The following is a 19,724-nucleotide window of genomic DNA, read 5'->3' as shown; positions in this document are numbered from 1 at the left end:
TTTAGTGACGTCACCGCCCCGCCCACTTTAGTGACGTCGGCGGCCCGCCCCGCCCACTTTAGTGACGTCGGCAGCCTGGAGCCGCCCGCAAGTGTGACGTCGGCGGCCCCGGACCGCCCCCCCCCCTCCCCCCGGTGCCCTGCCTGACAAAATTTCTAGAGTGAACACTATGTTACATCTGCCCCACCTGCAGGGCCATTGTGTGTAAACGATAGATTGGGAATATACACTGCATGATGGTTGGGCAACATGGTCGCAGGTGCCATGTAAATCTGCAGGACACTGCGGCCTTCCGGTGGTACCGCTCCCGGGCAGGCTGTTATAGCGGGGTGCGCAGTGCCCTGCTTAAACATTGTCTAGTGTGCTGACAGTGGATCACTAATCCTGTACTACACACCATTGTGGCTTATTGTCGCCCTAAGCCTACCGATTCATTGTGTAAATGTGAAAATGAAGTGCTACACGACTCAGGCGTCAAAAATAAACCTTGTTCCTTTTTATAGCTTTATTAGCCTTGTTTTTCATTAACACTTCCATCCGCGACCCGTTCCGTCTCCCCCCCCCCCCGCCATACAGAATGTTGTCTATTATTCTCCGCTTCCCTCGGCACGTAAACACCGTCATGTGACCGATTGTGGGATCCACGCACATTGTTTTTTATCAATGACAGGTGATAGTCTTTTCTCCAGAGTAAACCTGGGCTACGGAGAACAGAACGATACGATAGATGCCTGTATAAAATCCTAAGTGGTCTATCTTTAGCTCCCATAAATCATCTTGCGCCCTCTCTGTTGAATGCACTCTCTCAGGTAGCGCACTCCGGCAAGTTGGCACCGTTACACGTTTACCAAGAGACGTCATCGAATAAACAAACATTACTTCGGACTAGAGCGGAAAGGAACCGTCGCTGTGGAGTTCTCCCCTTCAATCGGTCTTAACACTTCTTCAGAATAGATCCAAATACTCCGTCTTTAGTTTCCGATGTCTGCCAGCTTTGTTTAAAACGTCCTTTAATGAACTTCGCTAACAGCTTGTAGCTTAGCAACACATATTATTACAGCGCAGAACAGGAGAAGCCGTTTTGCAGATGGAGTTGAGCAGAGTAATTCATTTTTTTTCTCGCCTCCTGCCGAAAGTATTCTATGGCGACTGAGTGCCCAGTTAGTGGGCTAACACTAACGGGCTGAATCTCTGCGCAGCGCGTTATTTCTACCTGGTAAAGCTACACAGCACAGCCTGTCATATAGACTGCCGTCTCTGTACAGGAGAATCAAGGGCAAGCTCTGTAGTCCGGGGAGGCACACGTTATTTTGTAGTTCGGCTTCCATTCGTTACATGATCTGGAAAAGCTATTTGCTCAAATAAATAATAGTAAAACTTGTATAGGCCCGGTTTGACTCTGTGGTTATGATCCTAGCTAGGAACCCTATTTTATTGCAGGTAGCAAGCGTAAAGGGGATACGGTCGTATTGTTGACCCGACTTAGGTCGACAGACATTAGGTCGACACTGTGGGGTCGACAGGCAACAAGGTCGACAGGGTTGTAGGTCGACATGGATGAAGGTCGACAGGTGTCTAGGTTGACCTGGAACAAGGTCGACATGGTTTTAGGTCGACAAATGCGTTAGGTCGACATGGATTAGGTCGACATGGGTTTTTTCACAGTTTTTTGAGCCGACGTGCCGACAGGCGGTATTTCATGCCCTACCATCCACTAGGGCGTGGTGGGAGAATAAAATAGTGTGCCGAGCGCACCATCGCTAGGGGCTACGGTTGACTTCCAACTGTGTCCATGTCGACTGTGTCGACACTCGGGTTAAAAAAACAACAGTGAAAAAACCCATGTTGACCTCGCGACCTGTCGACCTAACCCATGTCGACCTAACCCCATGTCGACCTTGTCCCGTGTTGACCTAGACACCTGTCGATCTTCACACATGTCGACCTAGTTGCCTGCCGACCTAATGACTGTCGACCTAAGTCGGGTTAGGTCAACAATACGATCCACACCCGCGTAAAGGTGCAAATGTACAGTTAAAGCGCATTATACAATCAGACCGGTTCATTGAATCTCCTCTGTAAACCACTGCGGATGTGCAGCAAAATCTGCCCCAGTTTTGCAAGTGTCCTTATGGGGGGAATTCAATTGTTTTCAGGTATCGTTGTGTTTTGTTTCCACTAGACACTCTACCGTGACATGGGCTGTTCTTATTCGGTGGCTACCTTGGCGGTGAGATCCTGGTTTTCTGCAAGCCGTGGATAAAAACTTTATATCAGTGACTGGACTTGAGCTGAAATGAGCTGTGACCAATATTGTTTTATCGTGTTTGTTCAACCAAGATCCAGGCTGCGTTGTAGTTAGTGAGCAGCTCAATCCCACAACCGTTCTGTTGCTCCACCGATCGCAGCCTCCTCTTGTCCCACTCTCACCTTCAAACCTCCTGTTCCGCTGCTCCCAACTGCCCTCCCACCCCTAACCAGACATGTCTGCAGGCCCCAAGAATTATACATTTGCAGGTTCTAAACTAATTTCCCTACCATCCCTACTCCCAATCTAAAGTCTTTGGACTCCCTATCACCCAATCTATGTCCCGCCATAGGCCCCACATTGAAACAGGTTGACACGGGAAGGGTCGACTTTTTCTTAAGTTGACATGTGCTGACAGGCGGTATTTAATGCCCTACCATCCACTACGGCATGGTGGGAGAATATGTTACACTCATGCTGCTTTCAGACCGCAAACTGGCTTTGACCCTGTATTTCAAAACGTTTTAAAAAAGGGTCTGCCAAGTTAAAACCCCTTTCACACCGCATCTATTAAACGGTATATTACAGTTTAAATGCCGTTTTTTTACACTGGCAGACCCGTTTTTAAAAACATTTTCAAATACAGGGTCAAAGCCAGTGGTCAGGACCACCAGTACATCTACGCATCATCAACCCACCTGGCTGAGGAGCAGGTGGGCAGTGCCAGCCTGGGTGGTCCACTCCCTCTTAACGCATTCTCTGTAGGGCTCTCTTCCACTTGCAGTCTCAGCCACTTGTGTGTGGGGGCTCCGTGCACTCCTGGCTGTGGCATCCTGGGCACAGTGAGCAGGAATCGGCTCCTGGATGGTGAGGGGCAGATGAGCGCTCCCTCTCTCTCTGCAGGGAAGTTGTGGTCCTGTGCCGGCTACACTGGGGTGGAATGTGCGGCCGCTGCTGATGCGTCGGGTACGCGACGCATCCCAGGGCTCCGGGCGTGTTACCTTGCAGCGCCCTCTACCCCCTGACTATGCCGCTGCTGCTGTGTGCCAGCAGCTGTAAGGGTGCCCGGACCGAGATGCAGCATGTTACGGTAAAGTCTGCCGGCGCCCTCCAGCCTGTGCCGTGCATGCCCCCGGTGCTGCCAGCGTGTGCCCATCCCAGCTATAATAGCTCGTCCTGAGTCCTGCACCAGGCGGACCCAAGACCTTACACTTCACCTGCAGCACCGGCCAGTGCCATGCGCAGGGGGACTGTGCCACCCAGGCGTCTTACATGTCATGTGCATGGATGTGACAGCAGGGGCAATGGCAGGAGCATCCTGGAGATGCACTATTGGTCCCCAGTGTCATGCCGGCCGTTCATTACATATGCGCATATGTAATTAGCGGCCGGCTCACTAAATATGCACAGCGCTGGGGACCAATAGTGCTCACTGCTGCTGGGTACCTTTTCAGACCCGTTCAGACCGCAGAAAAAAACGGGTCTGAAACTGGTAGGACCCTGCTTTTTTACCGTTTTAAAATACCAGTTATTTTAAAACGGTAAATTCACTCTGGACCTTTCAGACCGCACATATTACCGTTTTGAAACGGTAAAAAAATGGCAAAATACCGGTTCATATGTGCGGTCTGAAAGGGGTATCATATGTACAGTACAATGCTTTAGCATCTTTGTAGTGCCACAGGCACAAATCTATTGGGTAAGGGGCATACCTCAGCTACAATTGCGTCCGCTGTGCATGTTTGGGAATGAATACGTGCGCAGTTGGGGTCATCAGCAGCAAAAGTTGCATCATCTTTATCTTGGTGCAAGAGATCTGTCTGTGTGAAGTCGGACGGATCTCCGAATAGTCAACACGTTCCGTCACAGGCCCCTGAAATATTTATCCTATGTGCAAATGCCCCATTTCCACCTGGTTGTACCCAGCCAGCCGCAGGTGCGGATTGTACCACTCTAATTCGCCATAATGGCTGTCATTTTGGACAGACTGCTAAAAATTGCAAGATCCGTTCACAGGTGGAATTAAATACTGAATCAGGACCCTGTATCCAAACTGTTCCCCCATACTGTGTTTTTGTCCGGCCTTAACAAAATTGAGTGCTGTGTACAGTCCCCCTCCAGAGTTAAAATGACATTTGCTGATCTGCCCTTTAATGACCTTTCCCCTTTGCCCTGTACAAGACACATCTGTTAATTTGTTAAGTTAGACGATTGCATTGATATTTTCATGTGCGGTGGTTTTGCTTCTTCCTTGCAATCCAACAAAATAGGGTCTTTTTATTTTTTGAATTTCAAATACAGTATCTTGTTGCTAGTATAGTAATTAACTTTTTTAGTTGATTTTGGTACTTGTTTCCTAGCACGGCCACAATCGTGAGTAATCGTGTCCCTTACTTAAGGGACACGATTACCCACGATGGACCCGATTTCTTTTGAAATCAGGTCCATTTTGCCGGCTAGGATTAAATATCGGGGGCATCGCGTCGGTCGGGACCATTAACATTGGTCCCGACGCGACCGACGCGATGCCCCCGATATTTCCATAGACTTCAATGTTAAAAAATATTTTAACATTTAAATCTTGTCGGGAAAGGTAAAATATCGGGGGCATCGCGTCGGTCGGGACCATTAACATTGGTCCCGACGCGATGCCCCCGATTTTTGCATAGGATTCAATGTTAAAAAATTTTTTAACATTGAAATGGTGTAAAAATGTCAAAAAATGTGAAATGGGTCCATATGACCCATTTCACATTATAGATGTCCCCGTCGTCGCCCCACGATAGACGCCAACCCGAAGCGTGGCGAGCGCAGCGAGCCCGCGAGGGGCGGCGGTACGCGTCCTCCGACCTTTTCATGCCCTACTATCCACTAGGGCGTGGAGTGAGAATAGAATAGTGTGGCGAGCGCAGCGAGCCACCGAGCCCGAAGCGTGGCGAGCGCAGCGAGCCCCGCGAGGGGACGCGGATACCTTCACAGTTATACGCGTCCCCTTGCGGGCTTCACAGGTGTCCGTGGCGACGCGGACACCTGTGAAGCCCGCGAAGGGACGCGTTTACCTGTGAAGGTATCCGCGTCCCCTCGCGGGGCTCGCTGCGCTCGCCACGCTTCGGGCTCGGTGGCTCGCTGCGCTCGCCACACTATTCTATTCTCACTCCACGCCCTAGTGGATAGTAGGGCATGAAAAGGTCGGAGGACGCGTACCGCCGCCCCTCGCGGGCTCGCTGCGCTCGCCACGCTTCGGGTATGCGTCTATCGTGGGCTGCTGTTTACGCGCTTCAATTTGGGGGGGTTGGGAATTTTTTTCATTGAATCCAATGTAAAATTGGGTCCCAGGGACCCAATTTACATTGGATTCAATGAAAAAAATCGGGTCAAAAATCGGTCGGTCGCGTCGATCGCATCGCATGCGACCAAATCGCATGCGATGTGATCGATCCGATTTTTTTCAGCACGACCACCCCGATCTTAATCGGTGTGGCCGTGCTAGGAAACAAGTACCTTGATTTTTTTTCAAAACCCTAAGCTTTAAAACAGTGTTTAAAAGAATTGAGATAGAGGAATACAGTCATTTTTTTTTTAAGCGGTGCTAAGGTAATGCGCACCCAATGACGCAATTCAATTGTTTTGCCAACCAGGTGCAAACTCATTATGCATCTGGATGAACAAGCGAGATTAATAAAGTGACTACCCTCTTGTAAATGTCCTGGTCTACCTACCCAAACAGTCGACTCTTGGCAGATTTATGCTTGCCAGCACTGAAGGTTGAGAGTCTCATCAGCAAACAATTGAATAGCTCATATTGGGCATAAAGCCACAATTGAATTCCACGTAAGAGTGTCCTATGATTTTTACATGCGATAAATCTATTTTTTCCAAATATGTTTCCAAAGTTTGTTTAAATAATTAAATTGCATAAATAGCTATATAAACTTGTTTTAGTATCTGTTAACAAATCTATCTATCTATCTATCTATCTATCTATCTATCTATCTATCTATCTATCTATCATATATCTCTCTCTAAATATATATATATTACTGGCTCACAGCACTGAGGTCATGGGTTCGATTCCCGCATTGGCCCTAACTGTGTGGAGTTTATATTTTCTCCCCGTACTTGCGTGGGTTTCCTCCAGGTACTCCTGTTTCCTCCCACACTCCAAAAATATACTGGTAGCTTAATTGTCTCCCAACAAAATTAACCCTAGAATGTCTGTGTGTGCCTGTACTTGTGGTAGGGAACATAGATTGTAAGCTCCACTGGGGCAGGGACTGATGTGAATGTTCAACTATAATCAGCACAGCGCTGCGGAATATGTATGCGCTATATAAGAAACTGTTAATAATAATGTATTATGTCATGGCAAGAACCGTTGCTGGTTACACATTTGCACATTTTGCAGAATACATTTGGATATGGGTCAGGAGACCTTGATCCTGGCTGCAAAAATGTAGCAGGTTAAAGACACAAGAGAGAATCACCCATCTCTGGTATCTGAATGTCATTCCCGACACTTCCGTTCTGCCTCCTCATTAACACATATGAAACCACTTGGGACTGGCAAAGTGCCGTGCCACGGGCAGTGACTAGATCACTTTTGCCACTCAGTACAGGTACTATTACTTATAGTGTGAAGTGAACGTGCTGTAGGTCTGTTCCGCACCAGTAGAGGGCAGAGTTGATCAAGTATTACAGACGAGCTCCTAACATTTTATTTAGTGGTTTACGTATAGTGGGAGGTCCACGTTTCGCTTGTAACTGATAACTACCCCCCCCCCCCCCCCCCCCCCCGTGCCCACGTCCTTCCTAGCCTAATGTGAATGGACCTTTACTGTCTCCCAGATTGCTTATGTAACACTGTTTTTTATTTATTGTAACAGTTATGTTATAAGGGTGCGTAGGCTTCACAGGGAACATCCCAGCCAGGTACAATGGTCCTTATTATTTGCGGTCACGTTAGACACGTGCTCTCCGGTGCCTTACATGTATGTATCATATTATAATTATACAGTGTATAATAGCTTGCCAAGAGTGTTTGTTGTGGTAAAAGTGTTTCCTATTAGCACCGTGTTACTGAATCAATTAAATATACTGTATATAAGGATGCTCATTACTGAATGCTAGGTCTGCCCTCCTCTGTATGACACGTTGTACAGCAGATCATGTTTTATGTTTGTATTTGTGCTTTGCGAACAGACTTCCTTTTTACTGGACTTAAGTTGATCTGGCCTCTAACTGGTTTATGGCTGAGTTGTTATATTCAGGGTAATAGCCCCCCGTTACAGAGTTAGGAACGATCGCTTTGATCTCTGAAATAAATACATTCGATGTTTATTTTTTTTAAACTGTTTTTGTTTGCGAAAAACCGTTTAACCCCCCCCCCCCCCCCCCCGTTCACTGGAAGCCGCGCTGTGAATCGCCTGGGAGGAAGTCTCCTGAGAAACACGATGATAATTTGTAATTACATTAAATAAACATAGTGCGTCGTCGTTTTTATTTTTCAAGGCAATTAGGTCCGCCGCGGAGCAGCGCCAGAGACGGCCGCGCTAAAGAAAGTTATAAAAATGTTTCTGTTACAGCGGAGTTTTATGGTCGTTTACCGGTTGATGGGATTTTCTAGCGTGGAATAATTCTGTGTGTTCCGAACCTGCTGGAATGTTTCGTTTGCAATTAAACCCGGTTTACGCGGTTGGAATACTAATCGCTTCCTGTTTGTGTCGTTCAACCTATGGTAGTTTTTTATGCTGTCCCAGATTTGTTTATTTTTACCATTCGTTGCTGCGTATGAATAAAGATGGAGGACAGAGTATATTATCAAGGGGACGGTTATACCCTGGTCTCTTTCTCTCTCAAGCGGCCCACTCTAGACCCTAATTGGGGGGAAGGAGTCAGAGGAGAAACAGCTGGCCGGTTGTACAATGGTTTTATGGCAGATGGACCTCTGCTCCCAATTACCAGGCACTACAGTAAGGCAGGAAAGGCACAGTTGTAATTACCACTAAGTCATTCACTTTTTATTCCATTGTTGTGCTGTGCACACGTGGGGGAGACGTACATGCTGGAGCAGCGGTTATTACCGTGTGCCTTTATTTATTGATAATCAGCATATTACACTACACTGCATAATGTGGCTGACAGATCATAGTGTAATAATACAGAAGATGCTGCAATTATCCTGCAGTTTACAGCGTGTGCGATTTTCTTTCATATCTATAGAAATCTGCTCTCGTTCACTCCTCCGTGTGTATGTATGAATGAATGTATGTATGTATGTATGTGTGTGTGTGTGTGTGTGTGTGTTACTTACAAGAATAATGAACACTCAGCAATAAGCTGGTGCCGGTATTATCGCAGTAAGGAGCAGGCCAGTGCTCGGATCCTGAAAATAAAAGCATCTAGTAGCTTGAAATGTAAATGTATTTATTTTTCGCCACTTACATCATCGTCCACACCTGGCCCGATTTCAGGTTTATGCAAATCTCTGTTGTTCAATGATTTTAGCACGTGCAGAACCGGGGGGGTTATTCTCCATTCCCATGGGGACCTATGTTTTTGTTCTCCGCATGCCCATTTCTGTGCATGTGCAGACTGGACAGCGGGTAGGGGGGCGGAGAGTGACGGCGGGCGGCCCAATTATCATATTGTAACGCCCAGCGTTTCATGGTCGTTCCCGTTAGAACGCTGGGCGTTTTCTTGCTACTGAGGCCGTGACGTGGGCGTGGGGGGCTGGCAGTTGGCATCACCATTGTCGCTCACTGTTATGACCTGCATACAATCAGGTCATTCTAGTGTATGGCCAGCTTTACATAGTAGTCTAGACGGTACTTATATGTTAGTTGGGCGCCCACTGAGCTATTTGCTTAGTTTTCCGCGACCCCTCACGGGGCTCGCTATGCTCGCCGTGCTTCGGGCTCGGTGGCTCGCTGCGCTCGCCGCACTATATAAAGTCAGCTCCACGCCAACATGGATAGTGGGGGTTTGAGCGTACTAACTATAGTGGGCACCCAACTAACATATAAGTACCGTCGAGACTAAAAATAGACGTCTGTCCATCAAGGTCAAACTTTAGTTATAGGGTTTGGTCTATTTGTTTTATCCCTATATATAAGTTGTGTATTTTGTATTTTTATATTTCATTTTGGACAAATGATGCTTGTTGTTTGTACCTCTGGATGTTTTTAACCAATAAATGTTTGTCCAAGCTTATCTTAAATGTATTTATTGTGCCTGCCGACACCACTTCTCCAGGAAGAGAGTTCCATCATTTCATTGCCCTGACCGTAAAAAAAAGTGTTTCCTTCTAAGCCAGGCACGTCCAAACTATGGCCCTCCGGCTGTTGTGAAACTACAAGTCCCATCATGCCTTGCCACAGTTCTATTTCACATGGGGTGTGTCTTAGGATGCAGCCATCGGATCATTGAAGCCGGCATCGGTCATTCCTGCGGCCTTTGCGTAATGTAGTACGATGCGGTTGCGGCGCAGTCAGTGTAAATCTTTTGGATTGTGGGAGGAAACCCTCGCAAACATGGGAGACTATACAAACTCCACACAGATAATGCCATTGGCGGAAACCCTGCACCTCAGTGCTGTAAAGCAGCCAGATAATCTCTGCATTATTGAATCATGCGATACCTAATTCAGAATGTTTCACGCTGTTTTATTTATTGATTTACAGTTTCTTATATAGCGCACACATATTCCGCAGCGATGTACAGAGTAAAGTTGAACACTCACATCAGTCCCTGCCCCAGTGGAGCTTACAATCTATATTCCCTACCACATGTACACGCGCACACAGACATTCTAGGATTAATTTTGTTGGAAGCCAATTTAATTTACCAGTATGTTTTTGGATTGTGGGAGGAAACAGGAGTACCCCGAGGAAACCCACGCAAGCACGGGGAGAATGTACAAACTCCGCCTGGTGGAAATGGAACCAATGACCTCAGCACTGTGAGGCAGTAACGCTAACCATTACACCATCCGTGCTGCCGTTAATGCTATTCCAGACATAATTTACTTAAGTAATAAAACTTTTTTGTTTCCTATTTAGAAGGTAGCGGTACAAGGGCTGGTTATGAGAGGGATACCAGTACAGATAAAGCTGTGATTGGCTAATACGGTTGTGATGGTCATAAGTAATCTCTCACTCAATCAGTGCCCGTAAGTCTCTTGAAATACTGATAAGTATGACTTGTGCTGTTCACCATCGCTGTTTTGTCCAAGTGGTAGAAGTTTGGCATTGTTGCTTAGTTCTGAGAAAGGTGTCTGACTGCAATATGAAAGGTCATGGGTTCGAATTCTGGGTATAAAGGTTTTGTTGCTTAGTGTATTTGTTTAGTGGCTGATTGATTCCACCCCCATAGGTTTGGAGGATTTCAATTGTTTTATGGGCACTTGATGGAGCAATTCAGTTGATCCAGGCACCCATTAATGATTACACCCATTGCTTCCAAATAGACTAGATTTTAACTGTGTATAGCAGCCAAACCAGTCTAAACACCTGATTAGGGTGCTCAAACCACAGAGTTCTCCCAGATCTGCGCTTGCCGCCTCAGGAGGCTGCGGGGAGAAATGTGTCACACCGCACCTGAACGAAACAGCAATTGCTCCATTGGCCACCCACTAGTGACAGCCATCGGGGGGGGGGGGGGGGGGGGGGAGTATAAATGTAAAGTGGGAGTTTTATTAATTGTTTAATGCTTCTGTGCAACTCACGCAGAACAATTGTTGTGTCGGTTGTGGTTTTATGTGACACAAAGTTCCTATATCCAACATATTGTATGAGCCGTGTTGTGAAGCTATCACTGTATTGCATACGTAATGTATGCGGCACCTGACTGTCGCCTTTGTTATATTTATTGGCTTTTGGGTCTCTAGAATTGAAATCCAACCACTGTAATTGTTGTTTTATCTATTTTCCCAATTATTTAATATATGCATAGGTTCATGCTGCAGGTTTATAGTTAAATATAAATAAAGTGTTTGACTTCTTGTTTTATTAATTAAAGCAACTTCTGTGTATATATTTACATAAATTGGCAGCAAAAGCATACATAGACTGATTAGTAATGATATATCTCTGTACTGTGCCCGGGCTGCAGTCTCTGCAGTCCTCTTGGTTGTCATTGGCACTGGAATCTGAAGCAAATATACAATGCGTTCACCATGATCGTCGCCGTAAGGTGCCCGGGCTGCAGTCTTTGCAGTCCACTTGGTTGTCATTGGCACTGGAATCTGTAACAAATAATAAAATGCATGAACCATGATCATCTCTGTACTGTGCCCGGGCTGCTAGCTCTGCAGTCCTCTAAGTTGTCATTGGCACTGGAATCTGTAACAAATAATACAATGCATGAATCATGATCATCTCTGTACTGTGCCCGGGCTGCTAGCTCTGCAGTCCTCTAAGTTGTCATTGGCAATGGAATCTGTAACATATAATACAATGCGTGCACCATGATCTATCTCTGTACTGTGCCCGGGCTGCTGGCTCTGCAGTCCACGTGAAAACTCATGTCGACCTTTTGGCTGCCAACCTAGCCATTGTCGACCTAATGCTTGTGTCGGCCTACCAACCCTGTTGACCTTAGCCATGTCGACTTATTTCATGTGTCGAGACATGTCGACCGGGTGTGTTTGAGTTTCCCGTTTACCAGCAGAGCACGCTATACATTATCTATAGGAGGATTCGCTTCTATAGTTTTGGCGGTGGCATTCCATCCGCAGCAGTGTGGTGACCCCCAGAGGACTCTAGACCAGGCATGTCCAAACTATGGCCCTCCAGCTGTTGTGAAACTACAAGCCCCATCATGCCTTGCCACAGTTTTGCTATTAGGGAATGCTAAAACTATGTTAAGGCATGCTGGGATGTGTAGTTTCAAAACAGCTGGAGGGCCACAGTCTGGACATGCCTGATCTAGACCAAGCTATAGGTTAGTGTATATGTCCTCTTCATCTATGACGGGCAGCTGTTATCAGACTTTCACTCGCACGTTCTTCTTCTCCTAATCTGGTTTCATTAAATAAGCTCCTAGTATTGTAAGAATTAAATCTTAATTAAGAAGCAATCGCTTGTCCACCCCCCCACTGGCATTCAGTCAGGAAGGACTTATATATATGTATTAGCAGCTATGCTTGTCTTACACATGTTCAGGGGTACAATAATGCAGATGGGGTGGGGGGGGGGGGGGGAGTGGACGTGGCCATATTGGTATGGGATTAGTTGAAGATGGCTGTGGGCGAGAGTATAGTGGAAAATTGTGTTGTGATTTTAAAGATGTAGTATCAAGACTTAAAGAGTGAACGATCATGTGCAGAAGTTGCCCAGCGCAACCAATCACCTTCTTTCATTTGAAATGACCGATACTGATTGGTTGCTGTGGGCGCCTACTCCACTTTACCGTTCTCAACGGTTTTGATACATCTCCCCATCTGTAAGAACTCAATTCCTGCTTTAAATAACCCTGGTTCCCCCAGAACTTGTCTCAACAGCCTTACTGGGCTGTTGGTGGCACTATCTTCGAGCCGGTCCAAAAAGGACCTTTCCTGACCTCATTTGTACCATGTACGGTGTGGTTGCCAGTGTTGCTCCTCAGCCCTGATTTTAAGTATCGGGTTGAGGGATCCAGTCTAGGATATCAGTAGGAAGAATTAAATATTGGAACATCCCAAGTCGTATTTTATAGAATGCCCGGAATTCACGGACCTGTTCGAATTTATCCTCCCGGGAACACATTCCGTTCTATGAGTATGGAGGGGGGTTTCCAATGAGGTAGCAAAATAAAGAGAGTAAAAAGAGGATGAAGATCACAATAAATCTTCAAGCCTTTTAATAAAAAATTCTATTATATAATCTATTTATTGAGATCTTCCTGGACCATTTTGCTACCTACTAGGTTTATATAGATTCCAATCTTAACCATACATAAAAATGAGACCTTCAAGGTAGCCGGGGATGCTGGAACTTCATTTATTTTACATATAGACGCATCAAAGGGATCCAGTAGTAATTTCTCACTGTTTCTGAATTGTCGGCGGTCAGCAGGAAAGCTTGCGGTCAGCCGGCGTGTAATCAGGCGTGCGACTCTTCTGCTGCTGTGTACAGTCTGTAAAATATGCCCTGTATACAGTAATAATCATCTGTACCGTCCAAGTCAGGGGACAGAAAAGACCTGGATTTTACGCGGCATGCCGCCAAGAGAAATATCATACACTCATGCACAATAAGAACGCAGGCCAGACATTTATGTTACCATAAAAATACAAATCCAGATCTTTGGCGGTCGTTCATTTGAATAATGAATCCACTTAATCTAGGCTCACGTTTGCAAGACGTTGGTGATGAAACAAGCACAGCTTGGCTTTAAATGCTATTTTTTGCACCGTGGTTTATATCCAATGCATGAAAAATGTTTGCAAAGGGAACTGCATTATTCTCAAACTCCCCCCCCCCCCCCTTAAAAATTTTTTTACAGAAATCTCCCAAAATTGCCCCATTACAACATTTGCCTCTATAGCAGCCCTAAAACGAAGAGACCAAGTAAATGTTCCTTATTTATTTCCAAATCACCGGGACGAGGGAAATGCATCCTCCTGGTTGTTATCCGGTGCACTCCGCAGGCAGCTCAGCTGGATTCGCACAGAGACCTAGAGGGAGCCTTGTAGTTAGGAATAAATGTAGCAATTTCCATGCACCAGACTCAAAACGGCCACCTTAGCTATCCCGGCTGGAGTCGTTTCATCAGGAGTATGCACGCTGTTGGTCTCAGCTCCCTTCTGTGTGTGACGAGCTGTCTGAATCATGTCTCCTCTGTTCTGAGCATGAAGCTTAATGCATAACGCAGCCAGATGGTGCACTGGGAATCTTTGCAGCAGAGATGTCCCTTTTGTGCCTGCGCCCGTTGTTGTAGGTGGTGCAGGAGGAGGTGCGTGGAGACTGGTAGGAGGTCTCTGGGTTTGTGTCTGTAGCAATTTGAACTCACCACTTTTTTTTTTTCCCTCTGTTTCTCTGGTAGAAGCTGGCGGTCCGGACCTGTCCTGTGGGGAGTGCCAAGCCCATCCCGCTCATCAAGGCACCAAGCAGTCAGGGCATTGCCATCTCTGTCGTCCCGGCCAAAGCACCTGTCACTATGGTGACTGCACACCTCAATGGCCAGAAAACAGCTACGGCCTCCGCAGGGTCCACCGCGAGCGGCGCAGAGCCCCCGCAGACCTCCCCGATCAACCTACAGACAACCAGCAGGCTGGTGGGGGGCGCCTTAAACATGACAGCAAGGAGAGTGTCCGAGATTCCCCGTGCCCAGGTAGGTGCCAACTTCAGCTTATATTTGCAAAAGCCATGATTAATGTACGTCTTTGTTAGGTACACTCTTGATACTCACCTTTCCGGCCGATTCATCTTTGTACGTATCAGGATAAGGAGGTTATGTGTTAGCAGGTTCAGAGGTCAGCCGGTTCAGAGGTCAGCAGGTTAAAACGAGAACATTTCTCAAAGATTAGGGGAGTTATTTACTGGGATGGTAGTTCTATTAAAGATAGGATGTTGCCTTTAGCAACCAATCAGATAATGTCGATCATTTCTCTATCACATCCTAGAAAATGGTAGACATGATCTGATTGGTTGCCATGGGCAACACCACCTCTTTTTATTTTTAAGACATTAAAACATTTTTTCTCATGCTCCTGTCTAAAGTAACCAGGAGCTATTCACATTTGTGGGGGGGCATCTATGACTCATCGTGGATTTCTGCTCGCACCCTCCTCGCGTTAGACCTGTGGTTCTCAAACTTTCTTGAATCATGGCGTTCTATCGGTTCTAGCATTTTTCACAGCACCCCTAGGTGCTGTGAAATTATTTTTTTTAAATCGATACATTTTGAAAAAATGTCTGCGTCAGTTATGCGGCGACTTGTAGTTGCCCCACGTGGTTTACGATCGGCAACCACTAACACTGGTTCTGCCTATCACTTTGACCCTTGATTTGTTTTTGGTCCTGGACCACCAACCGGAGGCACCCCAGGGTGTCTAGGCACACAGATTGGGACCCACTGCTTTATACAGCATCCCAAAACCGTTTTAGTTGGATGTTTAACCCTTTGAGTGCCAACGACTCTGTGAGAGATGTGCAAAATATCCGCTAAAAATTGCCGGCGTCGCTCACATTTGTTATATAAATTCAAATGAAAAAAGTGTAAAAATAGATTATATTTCCTATGTAAGACAAACAATACGGGTCATTGGGGCAGATGTATTAAGCCTTAACAAGAGATAAACGCAAGGGTGATAAGGAGAGATAAACGTCCAGCCAATCACCTGCTAACTGCCATGTTACAGGCTGTGTTTGAAAAAAGTCAGCAAGGAGCTGATTGGCTGGACGTTTATCTCTCCTTATCACCCTTGCATTTATCTCTTGTTAAGGCTTCATACATCTGCGAGTTAAAATGTTTGCTTTCACACCTATTTTGACAAATTCACTTGGCACTCAAATGGTTAAGTTAATTTGAAAAGTGCTTCGAACCATTCATTTAAGACAGAAGTACAAAATACAATGTATGAAAACAAAGTGTTCGTTTTAAGGGTGCTCTAGTACATATAGGCCCTTATTCTGGTTCACTCGCGAAGGCAAATGCCTTCTCAAATGGACAAAACCATGTGCACTGCAGGTGGGGCAGATGTTACTTGTGCAGAAAGAATAAGATTTGGGTGGGGTTTTACTTCAAAGTGAGATCTATACTGCAGTGTAAAAATAAAGCAGCCAGTATTTTCCCTGCACAGAAACAAAATAACTCACCCAAATCTAACTCTCTCTGCACAAGTTACATCTGCCCCCCTGCAGTGCAGCATGGTTTTGTCCATTTGAGAAGGCAGTTGCCTTTGCGATTGAACCAGAATAAGGGCCATAGTATATGTGTGTGTATGTATGTATGTATGTGTATATATTCCACAAGTGAGTAAATTGTTTCCTTAATTTAATATTCACTATGTGATACATGGTTTTTCAGCATTTAATTCATCATTCTCTTGATTCAGCGCACTTTTCTCTACCCAATGCATTAAACATTTCCATCGTGTGCCACCACCAGAGGTGACATTGTACAATTGCAGCCACTCCATTAATACATGTAAAGTGTGATCTATTTTCTTCTGTTCTCATTACGAGTGAATATCCCTCTTCCCGGAATCTCATGAACATTCAGGACGACTAGTTGTGTTCATACAAACCCATTGTGCCGTCAGCTGGTACTTGTGATCTGTCCCATCTGCTAGTTAATGGATACCATTATCACCAAGCACTCGACCAGACAGTGAAATTGGAATCCCAAATAAGAACGGCTCCTATTGATTGCATAAATGATTTACAGCAAATAGAACACTTGATATATTTATATATATAAGAATGCATGGGATTATTTTTCTGCAAATTAATTCCATTTCGCTGCTGATTCGTTTTCTAGTGAGAGCAATGAGATTTGTTTGATCAGCGATGAGCGTCCCTTGTGCCTCACGTCCCGGGAGATAGGGAACGCCGTACTTATTACCATGTTAGCGTTTTGTGCATATGAGAACACACGCCCCGGCTTTCCTTGTTAAGATGCTGGGGCACAGTTGAGACGATGGCGGAGAGAATGGGGGACAGCGGGAAGAACGCGTGAGGAGGTGTTCGCATCTCAGATTGCTGAACGACTCACTGGAGCTGAGCCTGCGAATTAAGCACAGACCCAGTGATTCACAATTTTTTGGCTGCGGGTCATCAAATCCATATTTTTTAGGGTTCTGCCAGATAGAAAATCTCTGCGCAAGTGTTTCCGAGCAGATTGTAGGATTGTAACATTTTGTATCGAACGAGACTATGTAATTAAACTAGCAATTAGCATATGCTATCAAACTTATTCCAAATGCCTGTGTGCATGTATGAAGTGGTATAACGCCATGAGTTCGACCCATATGGAAGATCGACACAAGCATTATATATATATATATATATATATATATATATATGAGATATAAGTCTTCACATTTGAATGTTGTGTCACTACTTGTACTTCAGTTAATGAAACTTCTCCATTGTTGAGACCCCCCCTTAGTGATAGTGAGGGGGCAGCAGAATCGCTCCCTGGAACGGAGGCTGCCTCACTGCAGTGTAATACTCACTCACTATGTATCATTTAATGAGACCAAGATGGATTCATACAGCGACAGAAACCTTCAGACTTATTTTTAGGCTGCTCAGAAAACAAGGCCACTTCCAGCTCCTAGAGTTCAGTGTAACAGACAAGACAGGACTTAATTACAAGCTTTTCATTAACAAGACTAATGACATTTGAAGTCAATATTCTGCCGGCATCTGAGCATTCGTTTCCTCTATTGTGCTGTTCGGAGGCTGAAGGCTCAGAGGAAGCTGCTTGTTTAACCCTTTCCTGGCCCCGTGGAGACCTAGCGCAGGGTATAAGAAGCATTGATAACCTCCCCCCCCAGTAAGACGCCGATTGATAATCACATAAAGGAAGTGATGTCACTACTTGCCATGCTGTCATCCTTTCATAAAGTGTGACCCTGGCCCCCCCCTGCAGGGATAGTGAATGGGAGATTCCGCCTCTGCCGTGAAGGGAGGAAATTGTTAATGAAGAAATGAGAAGCGGGATTTTCCTGCACCGATTTTCAGGCACCTCTGTGAAGCGCTTAAGTTTGCTCGTCATGGTTGAAAACGTATGTATTTATTTTCTTTGCGCCGTTTGTATGTTATTAGGTAATAATATGAGCGTACATCACGTGGATTATTTATTTTACACGACATACTTTAATTTTATATCTGAACAAACCATGTTGCAATGCGAGAGGGGAGCAAGTGCATTGATATTGTTTCTGTGCAGGGTAAATACAGGCTGCTTTTGCATGTAGCTCACAGAACGTAGCTTTATTTGTACACTGCAATTTAGATTTCACTTTGAACACACGCCACCCAAATCTAACTCTCTCTGCACTTGTTACATCTACCCCACCTGCAGTGCAGCACGGTTTTGCCCATATGTGTTCTTTGTCAACAAAGATGAATCAGGCCCTATATTTGTGCTATAAAATGCAACCTCGAAGGCCGCTTAAAGCAAAATCTGGAACTCGTTTGATAAATCGGTGGGAGCGTAATGGCTTTTGGAAATGTATCCTTGCTTGAGCTATGAGGGGGTGTGGCCTGTGTGTATTAAGGGTGTGGCCTAATAGCTGTCCTACATTTTTAATTTATCTCTAAGATCCAGATGTATCAAGCTTCTAAAAAGTGATAATTTGGACAGTGATAAACAACCAGTCAATCAGCCGCTACCTGTCATTTTTCAAACCCAGCCTGTAATATGGCAGGTAGGAGCTGATTGGCTGCTTGTTTATCACTCTTATTTATCACTTTTTGAAGATTGATGCATGTGGTACTTAAGTGTTCAGTGTAGATTTGAACAGGTGGCTTCGATTTACGTCCACAACGTATTTTCTTTACACCTTTATACAACTAATTCTTATATATTTGGCTACATCTGTCACTCAAAGTGTGTGAGTGTGTCTGTAACGCTGGGTGGAGCCTCTGACTCACATGACTGACTCTCACATGACAGAGAACCAGCCCAGTGAGCCCACAGTGCCAGACACCCTCTGCCTCCCCATGTTACCCAGGAACCTACTCCACAGCCACCAGGTGAGCGCCCCCCGCCACCCCTCCCGCGATTTGCAGCACACACACCCCCCCCCACGCAATTCGCGGCACACCCCCCTGCAACGCCCCTCCCACAATTCAGGCCCACCCCACGACCCCCCCTCCCGTGATTCGCGGCAACCCCCCGCGACCCTCCCTCCCGCAATTCTCTGCGCACCCACCCCATGACCCCCCCCCCCCCCCCGATTCGCTACACCCCCCCACGACCCCTCCCACGATTCGCGGCAACCCCGCCCCGTGACCCCCCCTCCAACGATTCGCACCCACCTCCCCTCCCGCAATTCGCTGCACACCCCCCCCCCCCGCTACCCCCCCTCCCGTGACCTCTTGTGGCGATTCGCGACACACACACACACCCCCCGCGACCCCCCTCCCACGATTCTCGGCACCGCGCCCCCCCCCCCACGATTTGCGGCGACCCCCCCCCTACCGCGATTCGCGGCAACCCACCACGCCCCCTCCCGCGATTCGCGGCACCCCCCAGTATGCCCACACATCCCTATCACTACCCAGCTTCCTGCTCTCCTGAACCGTAACTTCCACCACTGGGGAGTCGCTGACGCTGTGTTGCCCACCTACCCCTATCATGCCTCATAGCCCAGCCTCCTGCTCTCATGCACCCTAACTCCCACCCAGTAGGAGTAGACACTGACTCAGGGCCACCGTCCTGTACTGTCACACTGGACCCCCACCCACTGGCAGAAGCTGCACAGTGTCTCCCACCCTCCTCTTTAGTCCCCCTTATGCCCACACACCCCTATCACTACCCAGCC

General features: G+C 46.4%; 1 protein-coding gene across 7 annotated transcripts in view; it reads left to right on the top strand.

Moving 5' to 3' along the window:
- The window catches only part of PHF21B (PHD finger protein 21B), a 71,644-nt gene that overhangs the window by 22,822 nt on the left and 29,098 nt on the right, over positions 1-19,724 (top strand). For 4 of the 7 annotated variants that reach the window (XM_083181270.1, XM_083181273.1, XM_083181275.1 and 1 more), the window contains exon 2: positions 14,270-14,557. In XM_083181270.1, the coding sequence (XP_083037396.1) occupies positions 14,270-14,557 (288 nt within the window). Of the gene's footprint in view, positions 1-7,094; positions 7,237-13,750; positions 14,180-14,269; positions 14,558-19,724 lie in introns of those variants that run through there. The other 3 variants (XM_083181271.1, XM_083181276.1, XM_083181272.1) reach the window with 3 other exon arrangements.

Source organism: Crinia signifera, chromosome 4, assembly GCF_055691185.1.
Source record: "Crinia signifera chromosome 4, ASM5569118v1, whole genome shotgun sequence".
In the NCBI taxonomy this organism is placed as follows: Eukaryota; Metazoa; Chordata; class Amphibia; order Anura; family Myobatrachidae; genus Crinia; species Crinia signifera.
The sequence above is the reverse complement of the archived record's forward strand: the minus strand, read 5'-3'. Positions and strand labels throughout refer to the sequence as shown.